At 46.5% G+C, this 18593-nt stretch overlaps 1 protein-coding gene and 1 pseudogene across 1 annotated transcript; one reads left to right on the top strand and one right to left on the bottom strand.

Moving 5' to 3' along the window:
- Positions 1–8646: 8646 nt before the first annotated feature.
- LOC146193981 (uncharacterized) lies at positions 8647–9840 on the bottom strand (annotated as a pseudogene).
- A 1583-nt stretch (positions 9841–11423) lies between these two features.
- LOC146193980 (uncharacterized) lies at positions 11424–12990 on the top strand. The gene has a single exon (XM_084600141.1). It carries the CDS (start codon positions 11509–11511, stop codon positions 12988–12990), a length of 1482 nt encoding a protein of 493 aa, XP_084456267.1. The 5' UTR covers positions 11424–11508.
- The last annotated feature ends 5603 nt before the right edge of the window (positions 12991–18593 follow it).

Here is an 18593-nt window from a genome sequence, read left to right as displayed (position 1 = left end):
TACCAAATGATTGGATAGAAATTTCTTACTCGACTTTTATGAAGTCGAATTTATAGAAGAAATATTGCCCTTAACTTCTGTAAATGTTCCCAGCCATTAATTTTGGCACATGTTAACATCCGCCCTATCGAATAATCTAGAGTTTACTTTCATAAGACAGCCCGTGAAAGAACGAGCATTGCCATTGCTGAAATATTGTCACTATTGTAGGGCTGGCATTGCGCACTTGTGTCCTCTGTTCAAATTGTGCATGGCCGTTCCTTATGATACCTTAATTAAAAGATCAATTGAACGGAAAATATAATCTTCCGCCATTATTTTCGGAAATCAACGCGCTAGATAACCACGTTGATCCGGATCCATCAGACACTCTTTGCACGTTATTCAACATGCAGGCACAGGACTAGCTCTAAAACAGAATAGCTCGATAAATGCTAGAAGTCGCCGCCTAAGACCGCATGTCATCAGATACACCACCGTTGTGACAATATGATAAGAGAGCTTGGTTTGATATTACTTTTGGTTTTGCCTTACAATCTACAATGTTGCCGCAGCCCACTTATCAGTTTACTTTCGTTGCCCTCTGCAGCCTTCGAGTTACGTTGAAAACCGTCCTGATTATTCGGCCTTAACATTGTAATTGCCAAACCTCAGGCAATGAATGTCTTCGAGTGCAAATATTGTGCACCATGCCATCATCTTTTCCTCTATTTAACATACTGATAGTACTTCACATGGAAAAAGAAAAGATTCTCTTATATGCTGCTTTTAAGCTAGAGGGTTTCAAATAAAATTGCCTGCAAATTTATTACAAATGACATCAATAAATTCGAATTATCTCATGTGCCAAATGTAAAATAGTTCTTGTAAAACACTTGTTATACAAGCGCGTAGTTTACTTTGCAGACCCCAAGGTCTAGCTCAAAGCCATAAGGTAGCAGTAAGGAGAGAAAGGGTTGGTATGGTTTGGTTTGTAGGGTTTAACGTCCCAAAGCGACTCAGGCTATGAGAAACGCTGCAGTCGAGGACTCCGGGAATTTTGACCACGTGAGGTCCTTTAACGGGCAATGACGTCGCACAGTGCCCGTGTACTGTGCGGTGTCAGTGCACGTTAGAGAACCACAGGTGGTCGAAATTTCCGGAGTCCTCCACTACGGCGCCTATCATAGCCTGAGTCGCTTTGGGACGTTAAACCCCACAAACCCAACCAAACCAACCTTTTCTCTCCTCACTGCTACCTCATAGCACTGAGATGGTTTGAGCTAGCCCTAACCGGTCGGGAGCGGTTCTTCTCAATCGTCTCTGTTTGGGCTCAGTTCCAGGGTTGATGAAAAACAAAATACAGATGCTATTCGATGAGGGTCATGGACAAAAGATTAATTTTAGGTTCCCATTTTTCGGTTCAATTCATAGTCCAATTTGGCATCCTGTTTGCCAGTCTCCTCTAACCACCACGTGAGCAGAATTTTGTTCCTGTGATTAAAAATAACCTTCAGTGCTGCCTTTGACAAAAACTATTACGAAGCCTGACAACAGCTGATTTCCACCCGGGAAGCGGCTGGCATTGTAAATAAATGAAGTTCAATAGGCAACCATGCGACTAATGGTGTCTCAAAAAAATGTAATTTATCTTGTGTAGGTTCACCCCGCCGGGGTGGTGCAGTGATAAGACGCCCGACTACTGTGCCGGATTTCCCGGGTTCGAAACCGATCATGACGGCTGCGTTTCGATGTTGCCCTCAGTCTAAGGCTCCGCTGGCTACTGCCGCCCGTTGGGCTCGCTGTACCAGTCGCTGGACAGCAGAGTCTCCCATTGCTCCGCACTCAGGTTTCGAATTTTGGGGACCACACGTATCGTTGTTTCTTTAGAACAAGACAAAGCTTTTGACCGGCTAGAACATGGCTACATATTCGGCGTTCTATATGCTTTCTAGTTTTCGCAAAATGTCATACGTTTAATTGAAAGCATGTATGATGGCATTAAAAGCACACTGGCGATGAATAGATGGAAAAGTGCCCCCTTCCCTGTGGCCAGCGGCGTCCGACAAGGTTGTCCCCTCTCGCTTCTTTCTTTTTGCTCTCAGCTTAAAACCTTATTTGAGGGCGCTCATTACAGACAAAGTGTCCATGGTCTCCCTCTCCCAGGGCTGCGTGATGAAGGGAGCCTGCTGCGTTACTTTCATATTTTTGACAAATACGGCAAGGTGTCTGGGGCTGCTCTCAATTTGGAAAAAGGAAATATATTTTAATTGGCAGGCCAGAAGCCCGCCTCAATGTTGCCCTGCAAATTACACACAGCGACACTATCCGCATCCTTGGCATTGATTATGAGGCACATGGGATAGTATTTGGTGTGGAGTTCCGTCTAAAACAAGGTGCCCAGTAAGGTGGCTACAGCCAGTGCCTTTGAACTACACATGCTGGAGAAACGCTACCTTGTCCGCACTGTTTTCTGCGGGCGAATATGGTACTTCGCACATGTAAAGCATCTACCTATCAAAATTTTGTGTTCCCTTTGGTCTCTTGTGAGTTCATTTCTTTAGGCAGGTCGCACGGAACTGGAATTCAGAGCGACACTCGGCCAGCCATGTTTGCCAAGGGATGTGAGCAAAGCGCGGGTGCTCACTTTCTATTTTTAGGCACAAGTGTAAAGGAGCTTCTTCCTGATATACCACACAACCTCAGGCTTTCTGGATGCCTGTTTGTTATTCTTGTATGGTGGCATTTCGTCGCCACGCCCGCCAACCCGGACTTAGACATTTCGGCGAGCAGAGTAGTACATTTCATGGGAACCTTACTCCTTCCGCTGGTGCCTGCGGGACGTTAAGGCGAAGGGCGGATTCCAGTTCTTGGTTACCGCTCACAGCATCGCTTCTGCCAGAACATTTACGTGACTTTATGTGGCTCTTAGAGTGGGGGTTCTGCCTACAAGAGACCGCCTGCAACGATGGGTTGTACAGACCGCGTAGTGCTTCAACTGCCCACTTCAGGAATCCAATCGCCACATGGCCTAGCAATGCGTCGCTGCTCGTGTTTTTTGGAGAGCAGTTCTCACCGGTTTCAGAAGTTCAGGTATTAACCGATTTAAGATAAGTGGTAGATGTCCTCGCGGTCGCTTTGCACGATTGCCGATTGTAGCTGGCGATTTCGCGTAATGGCGCAATCGTTGTGAGGCTGTCGCATCGAGCCGGCGCCCACGTGCCCATGCATTTCCCCGTCCTGGCGCGTCAACGAAAGATTGTAAACTTTCTAGCTGATGAACTTTTCTACCTTGGGGAGCCAAAGTTCCTTTGCCAATGGTCCTACCCTTTTTTTTCTCGTGTCGGATGGACGTGTCCGGGTGGTTTTTATTTCATCTTGGTACTGTTATATAATTTAAATATCTATGTGAGCTCAGAACTGTATATATCGCTAAATCCATTCGCACGTGAATAGTGTATATGTTCATATCTATGTTAAATTTGGCAAATTATTTTATATTTCTATACCTTCATGTACATTGCCATTGAATGTTGTATATAACATCAGCACGAACAGCCAAATTTTATTCTATATGTAAATACTGAATTGTGATGTATTTGTTCATTAGGATGTATGTTCTGTGCATTTTCTTTTGTTCTTAATCATGAACATTTTCTGTTTTGGTCGTTTGCCGCTGGTCATGTGAATGTGTAATGTCTAATAAAACCTTTTCTGAACACAAACACAACTTGGAACAATGTGGAAGCTTATGCGAGTGGCTGCTACGTACATGTCGGTAAATTCTGTCCGACAAAGGAACTACTAAAGCCGTTGGGCGCGGTTTTTTGAGGGTATGTAAACAGAAAAAAATACGTTCGTTGTGTTGTGTTGTGTTGGGTTGGGTTTAATGGCGCATAAGCAACTAAGGCTATCATGCGCCAAACACGAGATGTATTGTGTTTATGTTAGGAATGTTAGAAAAAACGTTCGTGTCAATCTCTAGATAATTAAGTGTATTACGAGGAACGTTTTAGGATGCATGCCTGCGGCTGTTCGAAGCAACAAATAAAGTTTACAATTGTTCTCGAGAGTCTGAAATCACTGAACAAAATGTCTCCCGTTAGATTTATGGAGCCTAGCTTGGTTTTCGTTAAATATGAGCGCCCTGGAAAGTAGATAAATATTCCCAAGTAGTCATTCCGAAACTAATTTTCTTGCGTCGTCAGCTCCCATGCGCGAAGAATATAGCAAATTCTTGGTGTGGGGTAGTCCTGCTCTTTTTGTATTCCTCTTCTGTCCGTTTTTTTGCGCTGATTCAACTTTTACTTAATATTTGTGGTTTGAGATGTGATCAAACAGCCTGGTATTCATAAGCATTGTGGTATTGCAGCCTGAATTAAAAGTATGCATAAGAAACTGGCGCCTTCAAGCAGAAATGCACACAGCATTCGTGCATTTATGGTTTAGAAGAGACTTCTTGATCCCAATCTCTCTATGCATCCGAAACATCGTCTGGCACCCAACAGATGCGCTATACTTGCAAAGGTAGAAAAGAAATAAAAATTTATGGAATCCAAGAGAAGGATTAGGTTACCTCTGCTCAGGTGCAGCAGGCATACTGATAAGTAGAGCCGATTTAGCTTAGCTTATCAAATGCGAAATGTGCACTAGCGCGTTTCACTTCGTTTTCGATTCGAGGCTAAAGTTTCAAGTTCAGGCTTGAGGCAAAGACTGACAGAATCTGTGCTTTGGGAGACTGGAGATGGCGCTCTACAAAATTTCGGGAACTAAGAGTGACGCGATAGCGGTGTGTTTTGCAACGATTGCGCACAGCGGGAAGTTGATGAAGACGACGGCATGCAAATGACAGCACGAGAGAGTGACAGTTAGACAGGCGGGTCACTCGGCAGCAATAATGGCATGGTGTTCTTGTGCAGTGACTAGCGTGATGCTTCCCGGGGGGGGGGGGGGGGGGGGGGGGAAGGACGACGTTAATTTCCTGCCTGACGGAAATGGGTGGTTCATGGGCGCACATACTGCGGCCGTAAACTGTTTAACTGTAATAAAAGGCAATACCAGCGCACAATGAGATGTACAGAGTGATATTAAGCAGCGCGTGTTGCTTCAGATGAATGTGCGGCGCTCTTACGGCTGCGTTCTGAAACCTACTTGTCATTGCGCAACTCGGAATAACAGCCAGGTGTCGAAATGCAAAGGCACTGCCGGCGGTGCCTGAGCCCACTTAGGCGCATTCATTGACATCGTCGCAAGGATAGTGCAGTAAGAGCGGCTTAACGAAAAAAACGACAGCAAACGAGAAAGTAAAAGCGTTCTGTGCATAAAGAAGTACGGTATCGTACAAAGGCTGCCAGAGACAGCGGGAAAGAAAAAAATATATAATGCATGGATAAAAAGCTGCCATCTCTCAGTGCCAGTGGACACTGCCGGAAGAACCTCTGGGAAGCGCTTTTAGCAGGGAGAAAACACGACAGGAGGGAGCGAGCGCTCGAGCATTCCTTTATGCCTCGCTGTATGGAACGGTGAAAGAGGCAGCGAAGGGGAGAGGAGGAAGAGAAAGGACGCAGAGGAGGGAGATCTCAGTGAGTAGCATCAATTATTCCAAGCTTGCTCAGACAAAAGGAAAGGCCCCAAGAGGAAGCTGCTGCTCCTGCTGCAGTGGCAAGACTAACAGAGTTCTCTGGCCTATCGTACGTCGTCCGCTGCTTGCTCACTCGCTTACTGTTTACACCGCCACGGAACCTTGGCTCTGAGAGGGAGAGCCCGAGAGGCCAAGGCCTTGCAACGTGTATTCTACGGCTCAGCGAGGGGGCTGTGTTTCGGGACGCGGCGGCGGCGGTGTTACCCAGGCGGCTAAAAGGAACGAGTGCGCGGCGGAAGCGGGCCGCTGAAAGGACGATTGCGAAAGCGGACCTGAGCATCGATCCTCGCTTCTCGTGCATTAGTGAGGTCGGCTGGCCCTACGCGCCAGGCGAAAACGCTGCCGCCGCGTGCCCCTGGCCCACTCTTCTTTCGCAAGGCGCTCGCTTGCACGCGCTAGTTGGGAGGACCAGTGCAGGCCTTCCCATGTATCGCTCTTCTCACCGCTCCGACCCCAACCTCCCTGCTTGTTGTTCTCTTCTTAAGCACTGGCCGCACGAGCCGAAGCCTGCTGAGAGTGGCAAGATTAGGTGGCCTTTCTTCCATTATTTACGGCACGTGCGTCTGCATGCATGTCTCCCATACGGCGTTTAGCGTGTCCGCAGTACAGTTCCTTCTTTCGCGTAGTTGCCGAAGGGGGTAGGTTATCTGCAGGAGAATTGCTGGCTTGCAAGCTACAGTGCTGCGAACAGGGAGACGGGGGTTACACAAAAGCTCGGCCATGTATGATTTTATTTTAAATAACGTAACTGAAGTAATTGAAGTAACTGCATCTGAAAGGTATCGTATTCCATGACACTGTAATAGAGTTCAATTTTCCGGAATAATTTCGACAACGTTTGGTTGTTTAACGTGCACACACACCATAAAGTACGCTGATGCCCTGCATTTTGGCTTCATGAAGACGCGACTCCTGGAATATAATAATTTCTGTTTCTCTAACCAGCATGGTTTCAGAAAACGCTTTTCCCACGAGTAGCAATTATTTGAATTTACTACTTACCTACATTTCAACATGAACAGTAACTTAGAAACCCTTACCCTAGTGATCATCAATCTGGTGCCCTAGCCAATGAGCTATCGAGACGGGGTTCCAAACGAAACCACCTTTTAGCCAAATACATTAAGACGAAAGGCGGTGAACGCCGGTGCAATGCGTTATGTAAACCCGAATTCACCTTAAATTGTGGGGCAGAATGTACTGGTGGGCTCCGAATTTTCACGGAAAAATGCAGTGAAGGATATAGTTCTCACTATAGTTCTTACAGCAGGAATGCAAGTCCTACTTCCCGATGTGTGAAACCTTTATTTGCAACGCTGCTCCTGGCCATGCCCATAGGTAGTATGTGAACGTTTGCAAGTGGGCGCCGAGACAGCGGGTAGCCCGGTATATTGGCAGATCGCATTCAGCTTGACCAGAGAGGGCAGTAGGTGTGAACTAGGGGCTTTCTTTTCAGCTGCTCCCCTGCTTATTTGATTAGGTGCCTTTGCCAAGACCGTGGTCACGACGGTGGCTTAGAGGTAAAACACCACATCGCGTGCAAGAGGACAGTGCTTCGAATCCCGGTGCCGCGCAATTCCCCACTGGATAAAAAAACCACGTGGCGATGGAATTGCATAACAAAGGTTTGGAGTACGACCTCTCCGGTGAACACCTCCGGAAAACGCACTCCCTTACCAGAAAGGATTTGGCCACCCTGGTGTAGTAATTGGCCTCAGTCTCCAGCGGCCGCGAAGCAACTGTCCACGGTGACGGTCAGACCTGCAAAGCAGCGAAGGTTGCTAAGAATCTCTGGCTCTGGTCAGGCCTCTATTGGAAACATACCTGGTAACGCTTATTGCTAGAATTCTAGCTAGTGAGGATAGTCTAGAGTATTGTTATAAGAACTAGAGGGTATGAAACTAGACGTGATAGGGCTTAGTGAGGTTATGATGCCAAATGAGGCATATATTGTACTGAAGGGCGGACATGTGCTATCGAGGTTTACTCTCACTAGGAGTAGGGTTCTTTGTCAATATGGATATGGCTGGTAATATAGATTAATTCTAAAGCATCACATCTGTTTTCACCAAAGAAGATAATTCTAATGTCCCGTATGTACCAGACTTTGATAATCCTTACATGGCACCCGTTGATATTACACGGGATGGCATAGTACACCTGATAAATAACCTTAAAGAGTCTTCTTCCTCTGGTGTTGATACTGAACAATACTATTTTTGTCTCTAGCGTCATCCTATTTCATATCTGTAGGCAGTCGATACCAACAAGTGAGCTACCCACTGATTGGAAAATGAGAAAGGTCGTATATCGGTTTTCAAAAGCAGCAACAAAAGCACAAAAATTATCGCCCCATCTCTCTGACTTGTATCTGCTCCTTGAACGCATTTTTCTCTAGCGCCTCTACAATCACCTGAAATCTAATCATTTCTGTTTCTCTAACCAGCATGGTTTCAGAAAAAGCTTTTCCTGCGAGTCGCAATTATTTGAATTTACTACTTACCTAAATTTCGAGTCGGCATGTTAACAATCTGCGTAAGGTTGAATGTAAACAAGAAGTCTATCATCGAGTTGCCTGCTGCAGGTCCAGGACTAAGAGACCTCCAGTTAACGTCTGGTAGGTTAAAGTCGCCAGCCATGATAATCTTCCCTCTGGAAGCATGACGAAGCAAGTATTCGAATAACGTGTCCAAGTACAAAGCATCACAATTAGGAGGCCTGTAGACGCTCCAATGTGAACAAAGCCATCGGTTACATGGATCTTGCACCACACAGACTGAACACCTGGGATGTCTGGCATGACGGAGTATACTATTGCTTGTTTAAGAAGAATTGCCACACCCCCGCCTCTCGATGGTGTATCCCTGCGAATAACTGCATGGTCGGGTGGGAAAATTTCACAGTCTGAAATATCAGGGTGAAGCCACGTCTCGGTGATAGTCACGACATCAGGTTCAAAGGCTAGTAGCGTGGCCTCAAGTTCAGGCACTTTATTTACTAGACTGCGGGCATTGAAGTTAGAAAGGTTATCCAGTTCTGCTCCTGGTGATTCGGGGTTCGGGCTGAGGCGTTTCGTTTTTTGCTTCTATTTCGACAATGTCATTGCGGTCATCATCCCAAGCAAACAGTTGCCCATTTATTCTAACCTTATCGTAGGTTAGGAATACTTTTTCCTTGCGGTCGCGGTTTTCATTTGTGCGGTCCAAGATTTTTTTCCTGATGTCACGAATAGCACGTGAAAAATCTTCACTGACAGAAACGCCGGAGCCTTTCAGTTTAGAGCACTGCTTAAAGATGCTGACCTTATCGCGATAATCGAGAAGTTTCATGATTACAGGTCTGCTTTTTGGTGGATCTGATTTTACAATTCGGTGGATCCTCTCGATTCCTAAAATGTTAAGCCCTAGCAATCCCTCGAAGACGTTCTCTTTTACAGCTTGTAGCAAAGTTTCAGACGTTTAATTTGTTTCTTCTTGAATGCCGTACACAATAATGTTTGGTCGGCGGCTTCTGTTTTCCAGTTCATCAGTTTTTTTGTTCATGGCTGCAAGGTTCTTCTCTAACTTAGCTAATCTTTTTGTGCAAGCTGAGACTTGCTTTTAAAGCCCAGTTAATTTTTCAAGTTACTTGTCGATTGCATTTAGTTTCTGGTTAGTGACTGTTTTCTCTGTCTTGATTTCTCGAATATCGTCCGCGATGGCCCTCAGCTGGTCGGTAAGCGTAGAGTCCTCAGGGCCGGGGTTTGATTCCACATCACCTCCCAGTAATAAAAGAAACCGCAGTGAAATACGAATGTACAAGAGCACATCTGCAACTGGCCGTGGGCACGGCAGCAATATTAAGCAAACATTGTTACTACGAAATGATTTGACGTAGTATTTCCTCATCTGAACGAGAAACAGCAAAGGGTTGGAAAACTGCATCTTGGCGCAGCCGCCGTGCTCACTGCCGAGTAGACGATCGGTGCCTTCATTTATACGGCCAAATGTCGGTGCCACTGGCGATGCTTTTTCTGGTCCCGACCGAGTGCCGGCGATGGTCACAGCGCCTAGGTAGCGCTGATCAAATATGGGTAGATGCGGCGTCAGATTTCCTTGAACCTCACAACGAAGTTGAAGCCGGTCCGTCGGAGCGCCACACGTCAGCGTCAATTTTGTCGATACTGGCAGCAGTCCAAGCAATACCTGAACGAGAAACAGGAAAGGGTTGGAAAACTGCATCTTGGCGCAGCCGCCGTGTCCACTCACGTCACCCTCTGAATGACTGGCGGCAGTGACGGACAATTGAAGAGACTCTACAGGCTGCGATCAACACAGTTGAAGACTATTTGTTGGACAAGTGCTCAGCAAACAATCTGAGCTCTTCTTTGTGGGTTATCCCGGCACCCGCAAACCCCTCACATCTCCAGATATTCGCCTCACTATTAACAACCTTCCCATACCTACGGTTGACACCATCCGAATTCTTGGGCTCCACCTCCAAGCAAACGGAGCCAACACCAACGAAATACAAACATTGCATTGATACACGTAGAAGACAGCCCGTCTCATACGGCGCGTTGCCAACAAGCGGGCAGGCATGAAGGAGGCCAATCTCGTTCATCTTTTCCAAGCATTCGTTTTAAGTCGTATTGTTTAAACTGCTCCATATTTACATCTCACGCTCACGGAGGAGCACCGCCTGAACTGCATTATCCGTAGCGTCGTCAAAACAGCCCTTGGTCTTCCTCTCCCTACTCCCAATGACAAGTTCTACTCACAGTTCTACTCTCTCTACTCGCAATGACAATGACAGCCCTTGGTGACTTCAACACGGTTGACGAGCTCATTGAGGCGGCCCTCCTCCAACGGCTCTCACTAACTTCCGCAGGCCGCTCTGTCCTCCAACAACTTCGCATCGCTACCCTCCGTCCGCCTTCCTCTGTGGTCAATCTCCCACCTGCCATCAGGTCCAACAGCAAGGCTCCTTCCCCCCCCCCCCCCCCACAACATGCATCCAACTCATCATCAAGATCACAGAGAATCTCGGGCCGCGTCACTCCAGCAGTGGTACGCTGGCCGAATTGACGTACTTAATACAGACGCGACAGATCATCCTACTCGGACTGCTGCAACAGCGGTTGCCAGAGATGAGAACATATGGCCTTTCATGCCTCCTGCTCCTTACGCACTTCAAATATCACTACAGCGGAGGAAGTAGCTATTGCTCTCGCACTCTCCACTTCTATACTAAAGCAGTCATAAGTGACTCACAGCGCGCCATTCTTAATTTTACTCATGACCGTATTTCAGTCGAAGCGTTTCGCGTACTCATATTAAGTTCTCCTAAATACCTGACCCACCTGATATGGGCTCCAGCAGACATAGGTCTCAAGGGTAATGAGGGAGCACATGAGCTAGCTCGAGGGCTCCCTTTCCGAGCAGCTTATCATCCCGCCCCCAACATGCCCGCCTTCATCAAGGACACCATAATCACTGCACGCGACTTGCTCCAACTCTATCTTCTTTCTCGCAAACTCTATCAGTGGGCTCGGTGGCTGTGCCACAACACAGTTCTCTAATCCGCTCGTCTTCGCCATGCAGGTGCTATCGCCCCTCATCGTCTGCGTCATGCTCCCTGGCATGTTTTGCGCTCCCTGGTCGAGCGCGATCGAGCATGCGCCCCTGCACGACGCAGCTTACGGAGGTCCCATCAACAAGGCAACCATAAACGCCCCTTTTCCTGCAATATCGGCTCAAAACAACTGGATCCTCAGACCAGATTGGAAGGCCCCATCGTCAGCAACTACATTCAACGTGTCAACTATAAATGAACAGCGACCGTCACCGGCACTCTGTGGGCTCGGTGGCTGTGCCACAACACAGTTCTCTAATCCGCTCGTCTTCGCCATGCAGGTGCTCTCGCCCCTCATCGTCTGCGTCATGCTCCCTGGCATGTTTTGCGCTCCCTGGTCGAGCGCGATCGAGCATGCGCCCCTGCACGACGCAGCTTACGGAGGTCCCATCAACAAGGCAACCAAAAACGCCCCTTTTCCTGCAATATCGGCTCAAAACAACTGGATCCTCAGACCAGATTGGAAGGCCCCATCGTCAGCGACTACATTCAACGTGTCAACTATAAATGAACAGCGACCGTCACCGGCACTCTGTGGGCTCGGTGGCTGTGCCACAACACAGTTCTCTAATCCGCTCGTCTTCGCCATGCAGGTGCTCTCGCCCCTCATCGTCTGCGTCATGCTCCCTGGCATGTTTAGCGCTCCCTGGTCGAGCGCGATCGAGCATGCGCCCCTGCACGACGCAGCTTACGCAGGTCCCATCAACAAGGCAACCAAAAACGCCCCTTTTCCTGCAATATCGGCTCAAAACAACTGGATCCTCAGACCAGATTGGAAGGCCCCATCGTCAGCGACTACATTCAACGTGTCAACTATAAATGAACAGCGACCGTCACCGGCACTCTGTGGGCTCGGTGGCTGTGCCACAACACAGTTCTCTAATCCGCTCGTCTTCGCCATGCAGGTTGGTGGCCATTACAGTCTCTTTTCAAAGAAAACGAGTAACCGTTTTTTGGTGCAGCTCCCGAGCCCTCAGTGCTGCCTTGTTATCAGTGTTGAGTGTCTTCACGTTGTTCATTCTTTGTTACTGTCGTGTGGTGATATTGAGAGCAACCCCGGTCCTGACAAGCTAGACATTATTCTTGACGAACTAAAAAAGATGTCTTCTGGCCAGACCAAATTAGTAACTGAAGTGCAGGAGCTTAAGCGCCAACTTCTCTCAATGGACCAAAAAATGGCAGATTTCACCACCCGTCTCAGCACTTTAGAAACTCACTGCGGAAATCTGCCTACAATGCGCACTGACCTAGAAGCAATCCAAACCACTACGACCGAAACGACTCGCCTAGTTAGTGTGCTAGAGGCTCGCCTGGAAGACGTCGAAAACCGCTCCTGGCGAAACAACCTAATTTTCTATGGTTTACCTGATACCAACCCCTCTGAAACCTATTCGCAATCCGAAGAAATAATCACTCAACACTGCTCTCAATACCTTGATATCCAGTTAAGCCCAATCGAAATTGAACGTGCTCACCGCCTCGGAAGACACTCTCAGGATCGGCAACGCCCGATTATCGTCAAATTTACATCCTTCAAAACAAAAGAATCAGTTCTTTCCACAGGTCCAAAGTTCAAAGATACAGGCTACAGCGTAGGTGAAGATTTTTCGCGCCGCGTCCACAAATGCCGAAAACAGCTTATAGCTTTTGCTAAGGCAAAGTCTGTGTCTTATTCCCTGCGGTTTAAAACGCTCCATATCGGCCCAAAACGTTACATTTTCGATGAAAGTTCTGAAACTGTTAAAGAAATATCTTAACAATCAACTCACCCCTGCCGGCCACCACATTATTCCCCACCTACTCCTCGTGCCAACTTTTCCCTATCGGTTATCTTTACTAACATCCGCAGCTTCTTGCCAAAACGCGATATCGTGTCAAACCTTATTTCATCATCAGGCAGCGATCTACTTGTATTAACCGAAACGTGGTTGAACAGCGATATAAATGACTCGGAGATCTTGTTTGATTTGCCAAATTTTCGTCTTTTTCGCGCCGATAGGAAAGAAGCCCGCGGAGGGGGAGTTCTAATTGCCGTCAACGAACAGTTATCATGCTCCGTCATCAATGTCTGCTCGGACTTGGAAATACTATGGCTCATGTGCCGTGCTTCACCCCTGACACTTCTAATTGGTTTGTGCTATAGACCACCTCGAAGTAGTCCCGACTTTCCTCGCAAACTTCACAACATCCTAAATCAACTGGTTTCAAAGCACCCTAAGGCACATATCCTCCTATTTGGGGATTTCAACTACCCCAATATCGACTGGAATAGTCAACCTCAGCCCATGGTCAGTCAGGAAGAGTCGAGAGAATTCCTTGATGTCTGTCTTAATTTTAATTTGACCCAATTAGTATCTGAACCAACACGTGTCGCAGGAGAAGCAGCTAACACTCTAGACCTCATTCTGACCACTCATCCAGATAGCTTAGAAACCCTTACGTACCTCCGCGAAATCAGCGACCATAAAGTAATTCATGCCACTTTCAGCTTTACACCTGTGTTAAAAGAACCTTGCCGGAAAACTATTATGCTCTACGACAAGGGAAACTACGAAGCAATCAGCAATGAATTAAATAACTTCTTGTCAATGTTTGAAACATCCTTTCATAGCAGAAGTGTAAATGAAAACTGGACACTCTTCAAACATAAAATAGCTGACGTAACCAATAAATATATCCCGACGTGCAGTTTTAGGAAGCGTAATCAGAAGCCGTGGTTCACCAAAACACTAAAAAGACTCGAAAATAAGAAAAAACGCGCATTTCGTACAGCGAAGCGACAAGGAAGCCCAAATGCGTGGGTAAAATATCATGACGTTGAACACTTGTACTTGGCCGCGATTGTTAAAGCCAAGCGCTCCTACTACGAAGTCGACCTACCAAAAATGATAGTCGATAACCCCAAAAAATTCTGGAAAGTGATAAACCCAAAAGAAATGCGCGCTATCACCCTCACTAACAATGCCGGTGTTACAATGACTGATACCGAATGTGCAAACGCCTTTAACACTGCTTTTTCGTCCGTTTTTACTGACGAACCCGAATTGCCCTGTTCTACATTACCACTTGTTATCACCACAGCCATGGAACCCATAACTTTCAACAGTAGCGGAATTTCATGCATAATTGATAAAATAAAGAACTCATCCGCTACCGGCATAGATGATATAAACTCAAAAATTTTAAAGAACGCTAAACTAGCTTGCTCCAGTATCCTTTGTGCACTGTTCACGCAATCATTGTCTGAAGGAGCCATTCCTGACGACTGGAAAGTGGGGAAGGTCGTTCCCATCCACAAAACAGGTACTACTGATTCACCTCTTAATTATCACCCTATTTCATTAACAAGTGTACCCTGCAAATTAATGGAACATGTCATTTACACCCAAATCATACAATTCCTAGATTCCAATCACTTCTTCCATCCATCCCAGCATGGATTTCGGAAAGGATTTTCCTGCGAAACTCAGCTAGCCATTTTTCTTCATGACATTCACGCCAGCCTTGACACTAACCTACAAACTGATGCCATATTCCTAGACTTCGCTAAGGCTTTCGATAAGGTACCTCATCAACTCTTGCTTCTCAAACTCTCTCAGCTGAACCTAGATCCACACATCATCGCGTGGATTAAAGAATTCCTCACGCATCGTTCTCAGTCTGTCTTCATTAATAATCAGCCCTCCCACCCGCTTCCAGTAACCTCCGGCGTCCCGCAGGGTTCCGTTCTCGGTCCTTTGTTATTCCTTATTTACATTAACGACCTACCCCAGCATGTATCTTGTCATATCCGTCTGTTTGCTGATGACTGCGTTATTTAGCGTTCAGTCACTAACCCTTCTGACCAAGAATCCCTACAGGCTGACCTAAACCATGTGCAAAACTGGTGTTTGCAGCAGCTGATGACACTCAACCCTAACAAATGTAAGTATCTGTCTTTTCACCGCCGCCGAAATCCTTTTGTTTTCCAGTACACAATTTGTAACTCCTCTGTCGACCTCGTCCAGTCGTACAAATACTTAGGTATCACCATTTCTAACGATTTATCCTGGCGTCTGCATGTGACTAACCTGATATCATCAGCTAATAAAACACTTGGCTTCTTGAAACGTCACCTGCGGGATGCCCCTGAACATGTAAGACTACAAGCATACATTTCACTCATCAGAACTAAACTGGAATTCGCATCGGCCATCTGGAACCCTCAACAAGCATATCTAACAAACGCCCTCGAAGCTGTGCAGAACAGGGCCACCAGATTCATTCATTCCTCGTATTCATACGACGTTAGCATATCATCTCTAAAATTGCAATCAGGTCTATCTAATCTTTCTGCTCGCCGTCGCACTGCCAGTCTCGTCTTATTTCACAAGGTTTTTTATTCGCCACTCAGACAAGAACCCTACATCTGCGCACCCCCGCCGCGCAGATTCCATCGCATCAGTCACCCTCTTCAAGTTTTGCACCCACGTGCCCGTACCACTGTTTTCTCTCATTCATTTTTTTGCCGAGTAGCAGCTGACTGGAACGGCCTTCCCCACGATATCGCTGCCATCACCTGCCCTGGAACATTCATGACTGCTCTGAACACCTGTACTTCATAAAAACCCACCCCTTATGTAACACCCCGCAAGGGGTCTTTAAGGAAAATAAAGTGATGTGATGTGATGTGATGCACCAAGAACTTACAAAGACAGAAGCCTTCATATGGTGCCAACTCCAGACGAACACTTTCCCCCATCCCAAAAGATTTCATAATATATTTACTGAAGGTACATGCCGATGTGCAAACACTGCAATATCCCAGCAGACCTCCTTCATATGGTCTGGACTTGTCCACGACAGCACACGCCACCACCCACACAACATACTTGGGAGGCGCGTCTACGCAGCTCTACCCTGGACGACCAACGTGCGCTCATCGGTCTCGCTCTAGAGGCTGCCAGATTCCAAGGAGTCCTGACCGATCCCTAGATCAGGGCCTTCGGCCCCTTGACTGCTTTTTAAATAAATGTTTACCAACCATTCACAATCTCCGCTGGCTCAGTGCTCGCGATAGCGTCCGACGCCGAGGGTGCTGCGTTACCTGACACGTCGCTTGAAAGCACTGGTCGGGGCCGCTTTTTCGCGTTCTTGTTTATTCTGGTTTAGCATCTGTTTCAATTTGCCGTCCACGAGTATTTTTTTATTTCTAATAACTTAATTTGAGGTAACGCTCTTTGAGTATCGAGTTCGTGCTTTCTCAATTCTGCCTCGATCTTTTTAATTTCTATCTCCGCTGCTACCTCGTCTTTCTATTTTCTACTTTTGATTTTTTTTCCTTCGTTTCTGCATTTCTCGCTTCCGAGCCTTTATTTCAGCCTGCGTCTCTCGAAGCTTCACTTGGTCCTTACCTTTCATCTTTGCTACGCAATCTTTCCGTCTCAGTGCAGCTACATAGACCCTTCTGGACACGCTGGTCCATCCGGAAAATACTCACTTTCTAGTGTTCATGTTTACTAATTTAACTACACGTCGGTACCACGCACCTCTCACTCGAAATGCCTGAGCCACGCACACCACGGGATGCTAAAATCCCGCTCAACTGAGCAACGGTTGTGCCTTCCTTGCCGCGTCGCTTCCGGCTGTGGGGCACTTCCTCTCGCTGTTGCCTCTGACCGTCACCTTGGCCGGTAATTATTAATACACTGTTCCTTTCGATTTTTACGAACTGGTTGAACTCCGACCGTCCTAGTCGCTCGGAACCTGTCCTTCGTTTGCAGATCTTGAAAGCAATAATAACAAGTATTTGGATGCCCATCGTGCTTACCTAATTAAGAATACATTTGATATTATATCTGATCGTGGAGATTGCATGGTATCAAAGTTTTTCTCATGTCTCTTTGTCACTAGCTTTTATGATGGCCGGAAGGAGCTGTCCATTTGAGTTCCCTTCAAGCTCCTTGTAGCACGGAAGATGAACCATTTTATTTAGCCTCGGTGACACATTCTTCTATATTTAAAAAGAAATCTTCCCTGGCTTTGTCAGGGGTGGTTTTGATAACTATCATTTTTGTTTGCAATGTCATAATTTTAATTTTTTTCATCTATGAAGTTTAGTTTGTAGGTATGAATGTTCCAAACCGACTCAGGCTATTAGGTTAGCCTTACCTAGGTTATATGAAGAAGCAGCGCAAGGTGAAGTTCATGAAGACGACGATATTCTGTTAGCGCGATAGTGTGTTGCTGTTTTAAACTAGGCGCGATTGGCTACGCAGTAAAACATAAAGCGGCGCTGATATACTGCTCTCGTGCTGGGGTCAAACAAGCTGGTCCATACTTTCTGGAGCGGGCTCGAAACCTAGTCACGGCAGCTTTTGTTTTTAACGAAAAAGAATTTTATTGTTATTAACCGTTGTTTGCAAGGAATTATTCGGGTGCGCTGCCTCCTCGCTCAACGACGCGAAAACCTATTCGACCGGAGCTAGAGTGTACATTAAGGTCTCAATGCTTGACAGACCCCTTGTAGTTTTTGGCATGCATGCACGATCTTTCAACTTCGCGCCGTATCCTTTCTCTTTCCCGATGTCCCTTCGTACTGTTCCGCACCCTATCCGTTTTTGCCGGGGTGCGAAGCCGTCCGGTTTGTGACTGACATCCCTGTTTTATTTCAACTGTTTTCTGTTCCATGCTCGCAGTGGAGTGAGTCGGTTCGATGAAAGTCTGTGTCGTCCGGATTAAAGATAAAGAAACAACAAGGGAAAACCACGTGCGCGTTGCAGCGCGTGTTGTAGCGCGTCAAATCACGAAGGGCGAGGAACGAGAAGTACACAGAACGATAGCCTCGAAATACTTTGTTGTAAAACTGCACACCTATGCATATATCTATTATACACATGTTGCATTGTTGAGATACCAAGAGGCATGCATGTAATCCTCGAGACCGAAGGTCTCATGTTATGTTTGAACAGATTGGTTGAAGGTGTGCACACGCAGGCCCTGCCTAGTGAAGGTTCCTTTGATTGGCCCATAACATCGCGCGCGCTTCTCCTTGCTCATACCAATCAAAAAATCTTTTCGCAGATCGGTGTAAAACCTTTGCATGTTTTTCAGTGAATTACTAGCCTCCGATGTTCCTGATTCTTGTACTTTTTGTTTTTTATAAACCATCCAGTTTGGCCTGTATAATGTTTTCTATATTTATTTAAAATACACCTAAAAGGTCTCAGATATGGAGAATTGCATGAGGGATAGCAGTACAACATTCAAGCAGTGTATTTGTTAACATATTAATAAATTATTTCCCCGACGAAACTTTTGATATGCTGTGGAATGGAGTAGGGAACGGCATAAGGGGGGACAACATTGCACCCTTTTGCAG

Source organism: Amblyomma maculatum, chromosome 4, assembly GCF_055883805.1.
Source record: "Amblyomma maculatum isolate TAMU_Amacu chromosome 4, ASM5588380v1, whole genome shotgun sequence".
Taxonomy (NCBI): domain Eukaryota; kingdom Metazoa; phylum Arthropoda; class Arachnida; order Ixodida; family Ixodidae; genus Amblyomma; species Amblyomma maculatum.
This window is presented reverse-complemented; position numbering and strand designations above follow the sequence as displayed.

Excerpts from the sequence above, each read along its gene's own strand:
- LOC146193980 (XM_084600141.1), top strand. The coding sequence starts at position 11,509 with ATGCAGGTGCTCTCGCCCCTCATCGTCTGCGTCATGCTCCCTGGCATG.